This window comes from Solanum dulcamara, chromosome 4, assembly GCF_947179165.1.
Source record: "Solanum dulcamara chromosome 4, daSolDulc1.2, whole genome shotgun sequence".
NCBI lineage: Eukaryota > Viridiplantae > Streptophyta > Magnoliopsida > Solanales > Solanaceae > Solanum > Solanum dulcamara.
Window position 1 is genome coordinate 7,870,783 of NC_077240.1, and position 11,748 is coordinate 7,882,530.

Genomic DNA, 11,748 nt, shown 5'->3' on the forward strand with positions numbered 1-11,748 from the left:
AGTTGAATTAGAAGAGAATAAGAGATGAATGAAATCTGTAGTTAATTGAAAAAAGTTTCCAGTTATCTGTACACCACAAAAATGAATTAAACTTGAATGAAATTGTGTATTACACACATTAAAGTTGAATTAGAAGGGAATTAGAGACGAATGAAACCTATAGCTAATGAAAAAAGTTTTCAGTTTCTCTATTTTGAAATCACTTCTTACGTTAGATTCATAATTCCTTAATCTTTTGTATTTATCTTATTGTTGAGCTTAAGACCAAAGGAAGATTTGATAGCAATAAATAGATCTTCTAAGATCATTGCTATGTATTATCAATTATTGTCATATAAAAGACATTGCAATATAAAAACAGTCATTGGTAGAATTTGCAATCTTCTGTTTTCTCTTGCAATTTTCATTATGCTTCATTACCATTCCTCTTCACTAGCTAATATTAGCACTGATAAAGCTACTCTTCTTTCCTTGAAATCTCACATATCTTTTAAGTCCTATTTGAGGGTTCATGTTAAGATATAATTATTTATAGTGATAGATTGAAATTATTTATATGCAGGATCGTAAATTTAATTGTTTATCAAATAAATACTATCTTTTGTATTGGTCTTATTAAACTCAATAGTATTTTTATAATGATTTTATATTTTAAATTTTATAGGGACTGTGGAGTTTTTGTGGCTGCATTTGCGGAGTTAGTGAGCAATGGCCAGGATATTGTAAATCAACAACTAAGTGCAGACAGTCTCTGAAAGAGGTTTGGGGCTCTACTATGGGAATATGCAGTGAAGAAGCAAAAGAGTAACCTTCAAAGTGAAGATAAAAGTCCACATAAATAAATAAATGTAGTTATATTAGTTAAAATGTATATGAAAACTATGTTCTCTAAAAACAGTTTATAGCTGATGTATTAGTTAGATTTTGAAGATTGTTTTGCTATCCTTTTTAAGATAATTTTTGTACACCTAAAATACAATTTTAATATAATTTTTGTTAATGTAAAATGTATCTTCTTTTTTTATAATGCAATACATAGCTACGTTAATGTTAAAGTGTTTCAGTAGTGTTATCAAACTGAAACCTCCATTATGAATTAAACTTGAATGAAAAATGAATTAAACTTGAATAAAAATTAAATTACATACATATTAAAATTGAATTAGAATAGAATTAGACACGAATGAAAAGTGTGGCTAATGAAAAAGCCTTCAGTGATCTATAGAAACACAAAAATGAATTACATACACACTAAAGTTGAATTAGAAGAGAATTAGACACGAATGAAAATTGTAGCTAATGAAAAAGCCTTCAGTGATGTGTTTCAGTAGTTTTATCAAACTGAAACCTGCATTGTGAATTAAATTTGAATAAAAACTGAATTAAACTTGAATAAAAAATAAATTACATACATATTAAAGTTGAATTAGAATAGAATTAGACACGAATGAAAAGTGTGGCTAATGAAAAAGCATTCAGGGATCTATAAAAACACAAAAATGAATTACATACACACTAAAGTTGATTGGACCACCAAGAAATTTTCAAAATTGCAACATATCTTGCAATTTGGAAGGAAAAACATGCACAATGCAATGGCTTTCCAATGTTGCTGCTATGCAACAGTCTTGGAGATACAGGTACAGGATTTTGCAGGTACACTCAACAAGCAAGCCTGAGGTTGCAACAAATGCAACATGCAGCACCCTTGAAAACTGCAACATCATAACTGCAGCAAGTAGCATAGCTCCAAGAGTGAACAACATACATGTTCAACCATCTTTGGGACTTCTTCTGGAGTTCTTTTCTTTCCTCTGCCTTTCTTCTTTTCTTATTATGCAGGCACACTCTGAACTACAGCACATGAAAGCACTATCAGCTTGCAAGCAACAACTAACCTTTAGTGTGGTTTTGAGTTTGGCTGTGCAGCAACAGTTCCAATACATGGAGCACAAAAAGGAATGGTGGATCACAATGCAGGGATCCTTGCTGAGAGTAACCTGCTACACCAAACAATCCAACCATAGCAATCAAATACATCATCCAATACAGATCTGTACCAGTAGTCCATCACCCTCTTTTGCTTGTGGTTGCTTACTAGTTTGTGCAGGTTTCACAGAGTTAAACCAATTACAGCAACTATGGAGCATTGCAACATTCAACAATACCAAACAATCTTGGGGATTCCTTGGGTTTAGTTGTTTGTGCAGGTACAAAGGCAGAACTGCAGCACCTATAACTAGCAGGGCTGCAACAACATCACAGCCAGAAGCAACACACAAACTGAACAACAACCAACAGCCCTTAACAAATTGCATCATCCATCGCCAAAAATGCTCCAAATTTTGCAGGATTACAGCAACTCCAAAAATTGCAGAGCCCAAGAAGTTTCAGCTCGAATGGATAATCAAAAACGTTAGTCGAGCAACCTCGAAAAAGGCAGTCGATCACCACTATGAAGGTAGTTATGGATTGACTAGTGCATTCCCTAGCAAAGTGGCCTGCCTCTCCATAGTATATTAATTAAAGTTGAACAACAAAGGAATTACACACACATTAAACTTGAATTAAAAGAGAATTAGAGACGACTGAAACCTGTAGCTAATGAAACCAGCCTTCTCTGTAAGCCACAAAAATGAATTAAACTTGAATTAGAAGAGAATTAGACACGAATGAAACATGTAGCTAACAAAACCAGCCTTCAGTGATCTGTAGGCCACAAAAATGAATTAAAATTGAACAATAAATGAATTAAACTCACATTAAACTTGAATTAAAAGAGAATTAGAGACGACTGAAACCTATAGCTAATGAAACCAGCCTTCTCTGTAAGCCACAAAAATGAATTAAACTTGAATTAGAGGAGTATTAGACACGAATGAAACATGTATCTAACAAAACCAGCCTTCAGTGATCTGTAGGCCACAAAAATGAATTAAAATTGAACAATAAATGAATTAAACTCACATTAAACTTGAATTAAAAGAGAATTAGAGACGACTGAAACCTATAGCTAATGAAACCAGCCTTCTCTGTAAGCCACAAAAATGAATTAAACTTGAATTAGAAGAGTATTAGACACGAATGAAACATGTATCTAACAAAACCAGCCTTCAGTAATCTGTAGGCCACAAAAATGAATTAAAATTGAACAATAAATGAATTAAACTCACATTAAACTTGAATTAAACTGTAAACATAGGAGATCAAAGTTAAATAGATGAACATACGGCGAATCTGAGAAGAAGACAGGATTTGCCGACAGAAAAATCGCCGATTAACAATAGTTTGAACAAGTAATCGCTGCAATCAAAAAAATAAAAATCGATAATAAAAATAAAAAATTTTGGAGAAAATTTCGCATGAATATTGTTGAATATCATACTATTTGTTGCTCATGTTTGCTTCTTCCTCTTTTTGACTATGGAGAACAAAAAATTTTCTTCTGAAAAGTGAGATTCCATCGAATACACGTCACTTAATTCCAAAATTGGAGTACAAATGTTGTAGAAAGTTGTGGTTGAGAAGCTATGAAGCTAAGTATTGCCCTAATTTTGGAGAAAATTATGGGTGAAAAGATTGGAGAGAATATTGGTGTAGGAAAGTTGGAGAGAAACAGGGGAAGAGAAAATAGGGGGTGAGAGTTAATTTAATTCAAATAATTTGTTATATATGATTAAAATAATTATGTTGCTCTATATGGTAAATATTTTTTGAATATTGTACATTTAGGTAATTTTCCCAAAAATAAATACTTCATTGTGATTGAAGATTAAATTAATTCCATTTTATGTTTTAATGGATATTATTATTTTGGCAACACACACAAAAAAAGGCATGAATAGTATTTGTCAATTACTCTATTTGCTTCATACATTTTCTATTTTACCTGTCGAAAAATATTTTATTAATTTAATTTTTTAACATTTTTAATACACTCTGTCTATTTATGTACGTGCCTTATTAATCAATATAAAAATTAACAATGAGATAATGTATAAGTATGATCTAAACTATGATCAAAATTACAGCGACACACCTTAACTTAATTAAGGTTCTAAACCCTCTTAAATAATTTAAAATGAAACAAATACACCTTAAAAGTTGATCTGACACTCTGCACGCTTTTTTGAAAACAAGTGATGAGTTAAAAATTGGATACATGTTCTTTTTAATTGGAAACTTTATAATTAATTAGTATACATAATTAATGATAATAAACTTATAAATATATAATTATTTTCATTTCTTTCCATGTAAAATATGTTGTGAAATTTCACTGGGTTGTTGTTGTTGTTGTTGTTCTATGTAAAATATTTATTTTAATTTATTCCCCACTTTAAACTTTTTATTTTTTCTTCTTTCATTAATTTCTTGTCTTTTCAAGTTTAATTGTTTTTAAAAACTTATGTGGATTTTTTTAAAAATAATTAAAAAGTATCTTTTAATTTTAACATTTTTTTAATGTTTTATTTGATTGTTTCACTTATTTTTATATTCATTCAAAATTAACTTATTTTAAATACAAGGCATTTGGAATTACATTTGAAATCAAATTAAAAGGAAAGACAAAAAATAAAAAAGAGTAAATAGAAAATTAAAAGAGAAAAGACAATGAATAAAGGTAAAAAAAAAAGTTAAAATACAAGAAAAAAAAATTATAATTTTTTTTTACTTGTATGAACTTAATTTAAATACAAGAAAAAAAATAAAAAGATTTAAAAAGAATTAAAAAAAATATTGTTTTAAAAATATATATTTGTTGGCTTGGCAGATGCGTGTGTACAAACACAACCAACTTACTTGGTTTAATGTGTCATACTGCACAAAAGGTGCTGCGTGTGTACAAACACAACCAACTTACTTGGTTTAATGTGTCATACTGCACAAAAGGTGCACAAACATGCAATAAAAAATGAGTTCGGAAGGTAATAGGACCCTAGTTAAGTTAAGGTGTGTCAGTAAAATTTCGGTCATAGTTCATAAGTACTTATGCATTATTCCATTAACAATCGATGAACTTTACATTATGAAAAAAAAACTTTACGTATTTTTACTTTCAAATGAATTAATTTTAAGAGCAAAATTAATTAATTCTATTTTAATTTTGTTAAATTAACATATAATTTGGAACAAATGTTTTTAGTGGCATGAACAAGTAACATGGGGAAAAAGAAAGTACTTTTAGAAGTGTAATTTAGGCGTTTATGGCAATTGATAAACTTATATAACAATTTGAAAATCAATGGTAGGAAATAACTAATACATGGTCAGAACAAGAAAGTTAAATTATTTAACTTTATATAGTTATCTTTGCATTGAAAGAAGATATCTCTTCCAATAACAACGAGAAGAAAAAAAAATCCGTTTGCCCCACAATCAAAAACTTTACATATTTGCCTAACAGATTTTGTAAAAACATAATCAGCAAATATGTCATACAAAAGGGTATCAAGCCAGCTCCCAACTCTTTACACACTAGCTAGACAAAGTTTCCCCTGTTTCATCTCTTTTGTCCCTATTTTTCTACAAGAACTCTGGATGTAATCAAACTATTTAACTAAAATCAAAGATTCCTCTGATTTGAGGATAACTCTCTGATACCTTGTGAACCAATTGGCTGTTCTCTTATCCTCGATAAAAGTATTGAAACGTTCTCTGTGGCAATGTCAAGACGTTCCCTTGACTTTGCTGATTCTGTTACTAGAGTAGAAACCATACTCTGCAATAACTGAACCCTCTCGGTGTGGCCACTTTGCGTATTCTGAAGAGCTTTGGTTGCTGGTGTACTGATTCGTCGCCACCGGTGTAGCAGATATCTTTCTGGTATCTGGAAGCAATTTCCTGTTGAAAGAACACGGAGAGCATGGCGACAAAGTATTCCAGAGAATTCAAATTGATGGCAGCTGCAGCTTATGATGCCCTCTCTTGGAACCCAGTAAACTTTCCGTCCACCCTCAAGTTTTGTATGATGTCGGACAAGGAAACCATCTTCCATCTGGAATGATGCATAATGAGCAGCCAAAACAAGTTGTTCTTGAAGCTTAGAGAAGGCAAATGGTGTAAGAATTGTAGCAGCATGTGCTTCCATGGGAGCACCTGTTTTAAGGCATATATTTTGTACATTTTGCTGCATAGTCTGCTGCTCTCCTGTTTGATCCTTGAAATCAACCGTAACAGCCACCTGATCATCCACACTATGTAAGTCAGAATAGAGATCACTTTTACTCAGTAAAAACATATGATGAACCACCTTGAGCGATTGTAGTATACATGCTAATTTTTCAACTATAGGACCATCTGTAACATTTCAGTAATCACCTCATGTTTCCTATACACCTCATCAAGTAAAGCATGTATAAAACCATACTAAATTCCTAACCTAAGTAACTCAAGGGGAAAGGGTGATGGGAGGGAACAAGTGGATAGCAATAACGGCATTCATGACAATCGTCATGACTGACAATTTTCTTCCTGACACTCGAGAGTAAAGATTATCAGGAAGCAAGCATAGAGTTTAAACATCCTGCCAACTAACATTATGAGTAACTTTTGGTGGCGTTGAAGTAAATATCAAGCTTCACCTGAGATATCAAGTCCCTAACCTTCATCTGGCTTTCAAGTGGTCAAAAGAATTAATTTAGCACTTTAAGAACATCTTACCACTACCAGTAAAAATAAACAGCAGCACAATTAAAGTCCGGATAACATACCTGTTCCACAAAATGTGCTAGCCTGGATTGTGCACTCAGAAACCGTTGGATAAAAGCATTGATTGACTTTGAGTGGCCTGTTGTGGTCATACCGGCAAAAAAGTGGCTCCTAAGGTATGGCAGTGCCCACAGTGATCTCAAGGCAAATAGACTGGCAATATGCCTGTTTGTATGCAGTCCGAATGAGTTCACCATGTCTCTCCAACCCAACTCAAAGTCCTCCACAGATTCCAAATTATAGAGTCGGTTAAACTCAGCCTTCCACTCGTTGTAGCGCTCTCCTAAAACAGAATTAAACCATGATGGGTACTTTGCCATGATAAGCCAGATGCAAAGGGCATGCTTAGTCGTGGGCATCTCCAAGTTAATTGCCTCTTTGAGACACATATTTTGATCAGTTAGTACTGTTTGTGGAGCCTTCCCATTCATGAACGCCAAGAATGCCTACCACATTTGAAAACAAACAAAGTATCAACAGAGATTCTGAAAAATTGTTAATATACTCATTTGTAGACACCATTTCATATTTATCTTGCATATTCTCCTCTCTTTTTCTCAAATTTTCTCCTCCTATTGGAGCAGGAGCATTAAAATATTCCTACATCCAAACGTTAGTACCACAAGAACTAAACGGTATTAATTGAGATAATAAAGCAATATCAATATCTGATCTGCCCAAAAAAAAAAATGTTACAGCAACCATTTTCCTAATAGTAAACCATTAATAATTCCTCGTCTTTCAAGACACATTTCCATTATTGCAAGTCCATATATGTTCAATTTTTTTAAGGACATATATCCGAATTTCCTTAAACACTTGCATAGTCTGATCTTTATAAGACCAACGATGTTACTGATCCCTCCGTTCCTAAATACTTTTCTTCCTTACTAAAAATAGATATCCACAATATTTGTCATTTTAGAAAACCAACAAATAATTAGTTATTTGTTTCCACCTTTACCCTAAGTCATAAATATGGAGATATATTAATGTGGTGCAAAAGAAAGAAGTATTAAATTGAATGGAGTAATAAATTAGGATAACTTCGTTAAATTACCCTCTACTCAATGTTTTTCTTAAGGCGCGTGCGAAAAAAGACATGTCAAGTGTTTAGGAAAGGAGGGAGTATATGAGAGTGAATGTTGGGTGGGTAATATCCAACGTATTCACAACTCACAAGATGAGTGTCGTTGAGGTGTGAATGCTAAGATGAATGTGCAGTCAAACAAGATAAGAAATGGCCACATTTGACAAAAGGTGCGAGTAGCACACATCAAGGATAACTTTGTAGGTGCTAAACTATGGTGAGTAAATCTGTTAAAGAGGGAACGAGGTAGACCTAAAATCACAGGAGGAAATTGTCCCGAAAGACCTACAATATCTTAGAATCAACGTAAAAAGATAGGGCACAAGAGAGAGAGATCTATGTAGGCGACATTTATTAGTTCGGGCTATATCTCAGTCACAATAATATTTACTTCAGGTCTTATGTTCTCTAAGAACCATTTAGTCCTATCTGAGATTTATATTTTTTTTATGACAAGGGAAACCCGCAGCCGCTACCCTTTGGGTGCGCACATGGTAAAAACCCCACTCCTATGCAATAGCTCGCAAGCCATACAGGAGAGATAACCCGCACTAGGCAAGCCCGGTGGGACGAGCTCAACCCAGCTATCTGAGATTTATATGCCACTAGGAAATCTAGAAAACTGCCTATTATCCACCAGTTTTAAACCGTGTGAGACTGATCCCGGGGATTTCTAGGTTATCAACAAGAAGGAAAATCCGATACATTATTGTTATTATTAGTATCATTATTATTTATGTATAATATGGGTCTAAGATGAGCTTAAATGGAACGGCATGTTCAATGAGGATTCATATAGATAGATCTCAACTTGCTTGGGATTGAAGCATAATTGTTGCAGTTGTAGTATTTATAGAGTATGATCTAGCAGTTACTCACTTCTACTTACCTAGAAGCATGGAACATGTGACCAGACACATTATGAATCATAACAAGATTTTGAATAGTACGTTAGTATCAGATATCCAAATGTCATGTGTGAAATATTTCAACTTTATTCTGTGTTTATTTTCAATTATTTTTTCTTTGTCCTTTACAGGAGGGGGGGGGGGAGAGTTTAAAGAAGGGCAGGGATCTGAGTAAAGTAATGGCCTCCAAGTTGGCCAATGGTTCAGAAATCAGCAGCATGAAATTGTATATTCCTGCTTTTACCTTCAAAGCCCAAGAGTAGGATCTCAAAGTTTCCTCTCGAAGAAGAACACAACCAAAGAAGCATGGCATACCATAGTTGTTCACTCCAACCCATATCCCAAGTGGCATGTCAAAAGCAGTCAGCCGATGAGTTGTATCAAAGACCACAGCATCACCAAAAATGTCATATGACTGGATGGATGAAGCATATGACCATGCAATATTTTCCAATCTGTTGTTGGAATCTAGTGAAAAATCATACTTGAAATTGGGATCCTTTTCCTTAATGTTTCTACACATTCTCAACAAGTCTATGCTTTCATCCTCAGGATCCACCTTCCTGAATGACTGAAGCAAATTTCTGACATCCTTCTCAGTGAATGGCAAATATCCTGGTTCCACACCCTTCTCTAGCTCCATAAGCCTCATCATTTGCTGCACTGTAATTCCTGTTTTAGCAAACATTAGAATTCGGCTCTTGTCTGCATCTGATATGCTGCGATATGCAGGAAGAAAGCGTACTTGGTTTGGCTCTAGAAGTTCGTGATTATGGTGGTTCGTGAAACCAGTCACTCTCCATTCAGGCATTCCTAAGTCAGCTGTCTTGCTTATCCGCATATATGCTTGGCATCCACAACGGGAGGATTTTCTGTTCCTCTGAGGCTTATTATCGTTAGCAGCTTTGACAGGAGTGTTGCCTGCACGATGGCAAACAAAATAGCGTCTTGTAAGTCCTTTGCCGACACCATCTTTCCCTTCTGTACGGTGACGCCTGATTGAAAACCCACAGCCTTTGGCAAATTCAGCATAGAATTCATAAGCAGCATCATGATTAGGAAATCTTTGTCCTATGTATGGAACTGCATCATTAATTGTCTCCAGAGACAGCCTTGTTTGATCAGGTGATTCCTCAGTGCTGCTTGTATCATCCAAAGATAGAGATCTCTGATCCGAGGGATCACCATAAAGCCCCATCATATGCCCAGCTTCTTCAGACATTATAAATTTGTCAAGATACTGCTCACTACAAACCTAGAACCATGTCTAATATTTTAAGTCACGCAGATAATGTAAGAGTTCAACAAAATGGTTGTGTTTGATATGTTACAATATATATGCAGAAATAAATCACCAGCAATACAGATACGTAGACCTAGCTTAACTAGATATAAGATCAAAGCAGAAGCCTAAAGAAGCACTAATTGAACAACTCAGAGTTCATTTGGGAAAAGACTAACATAACAGCTCATATGGTCAAGTCCTGGCAGAAACTGACACTCCTAGACATTCATACACATAAACAAAGGAATACAGAATAGACCACTTTTAACAGATTATTACATTTATGTTCACATTCTAAATATCGTTTTTCACCATTAACTCCACCCAAACATCAACAAAGAAGTTACCTTAGACTCTCCGTCTAAATTCAAATAATTTAGAGGTAATGTCTATGGACCTCTAGTATTTCCAAAGGACAAAAATTTAGGAGTATAGGCCCCCCTTTTAACTATATATATGTATATATGGTATATTCTTTTCTATCCTGAAGTTTGTAGTTTCCCTGAATCAAGCCAAGTATTACAACTCTTTTTACCCATCATATATATATATACACACACGTGTACACATGTTTGCCTGCACATTGATTGCACAAAGTTTACCACCATGTAAATTGGTGAGTCAAACGAATTTCCAATATTTAAAGCAATCGGTGAATTTGAAATAAGAGGATGTGGAGGTCACGGATTAGAGTAGAAGGGTAGTAGGCAATAGTGCATTGTCTTGATGTTTGTCCATATTAATAGTCATAGTATTGCCCCAGAAGTTTCTCATCCCTCGATTTCTGATATTATCTGTTGATTCCTTGTATCTCAATTATCATATCCTTTTGTTGTAGTTTCTCTTCTGTTACTATATGTTGTTATTATTATTATCAGTCGTTTTTGTACTTCCATTCTTTTTGGGACTGCATAGGATTGTTTTTCCTTCCGGTAAGGGTCTAATGGAAACAACTTCTCCACCTTTAAGTAGGTTAAAGTCTACGTACACTCTAGCTGTTGTTGGTGAATTTGAAATAATGGACACTATCACACTCGAAGGAACTTGATCCTCAAAAGAAATTCACAACGTACGGACCTAATGAAAGCTCGAAAAATCTACAACCAAAAGTGTTCAACTAAAAAGTTGTCTCGATAAAAGCGATACATTTTTAGAAACAATCAACCATTGATCAAAGTAGCGAAAATTTCAGCATTACTTACAGAATCAGAGATATGAAGCAGACGTTTCATCTAAAACATCCCATTCAATGCTTTTCTCCATCCATAAAGCTGCTGGAGAATTTATGCGCGAAATAGCGAAGAGAGACTGATTATCCGTTGGGAGTTTTGTTTGAGAGAACAAAGTAGAGAAGAACCCTAATTTGCGCAGGTATGTGATTGGACCATTTTATACCAAGGCGCACGTTTAAGGGACATGCTCTATTTTGTTAACAAAACGGCGTCTCGTTGCATAACGCTGTGCATCTATTTTGTTTTATTTTCCGGTTTCCCAGCCCGTAGAACCAATGGCCGAGCGAATAAGTCAACTTTAAAGTGAATTTGTTGTGCGAAGAGTGTATTATGACCTGTAGCCGCCTGCAGAGTCCATTCGGAAAAAACTATATAATTACACATACTTCACTATAATTTAAAAGATGAAAAAATTACACATACTTCACTATCATATTTACGTACTATTATTATCTACTATCAGTGGTGGAGCCACCTTGTGCCTAAGGGTTCATCCAAACCCCATTCGGCAGAAAATTATAA

General features: G+C 34.3%; 1 protein-coding gene across 1 annotated transcript; it reads right to left on the reverse strand.

The window, feature by feature from the left end:
• Positions 1-5,267: 5,267 nt before the first annotated feature.
• Positions 5,268-11,464, reverse strand: LOC129885933 (protein FAR1-RELATED SEQUENCE 11). The gene is made up of 4 exons (XM_055960420.1): positions 11,197-11,464; positions 8,954-9,964; positions 6,714-7,157; positions 5,268-6,184 (listed from the first exon to the last, which is right to left on the reverse strand). The coding sequence occupies exons 1-4, from the start codon at positions 11,224-11,226 to the stop codon at positions 5,567-5,569; spliced, it is 2,103 nt and encodes a 700-aa protein (XP_055816395.1). The 5' UTR covers positions 11,227-11,464; the 3' UTR covers positions 5,268-5,566.
• Between the last annotated feature and the right edge of the window lie 284 nt (positions 11,465-11,748).

Coding starts and splice junctions, on each gene's coding strand:
- LOC129885933 (XM_055960420.1), bottom strand. CDS start 11,226: ATGAAACGTCTGCTTCATATCTCTGATTCT. Junction 9,965..11,196: donor TGCTTCATATCTCTGATTCT/GTAAGTAATGCT, acceptor ACATGGTTCTAG/GTTTGTAGTGAGCAGTATCT. Junction 7,158..8,953: donor CCTACTCTTGGGCTTTGAAG/GTAAAAGCAGGA, acceptor CAAATGTGGTAG/GCATTCTTGGCGTTCATGAA.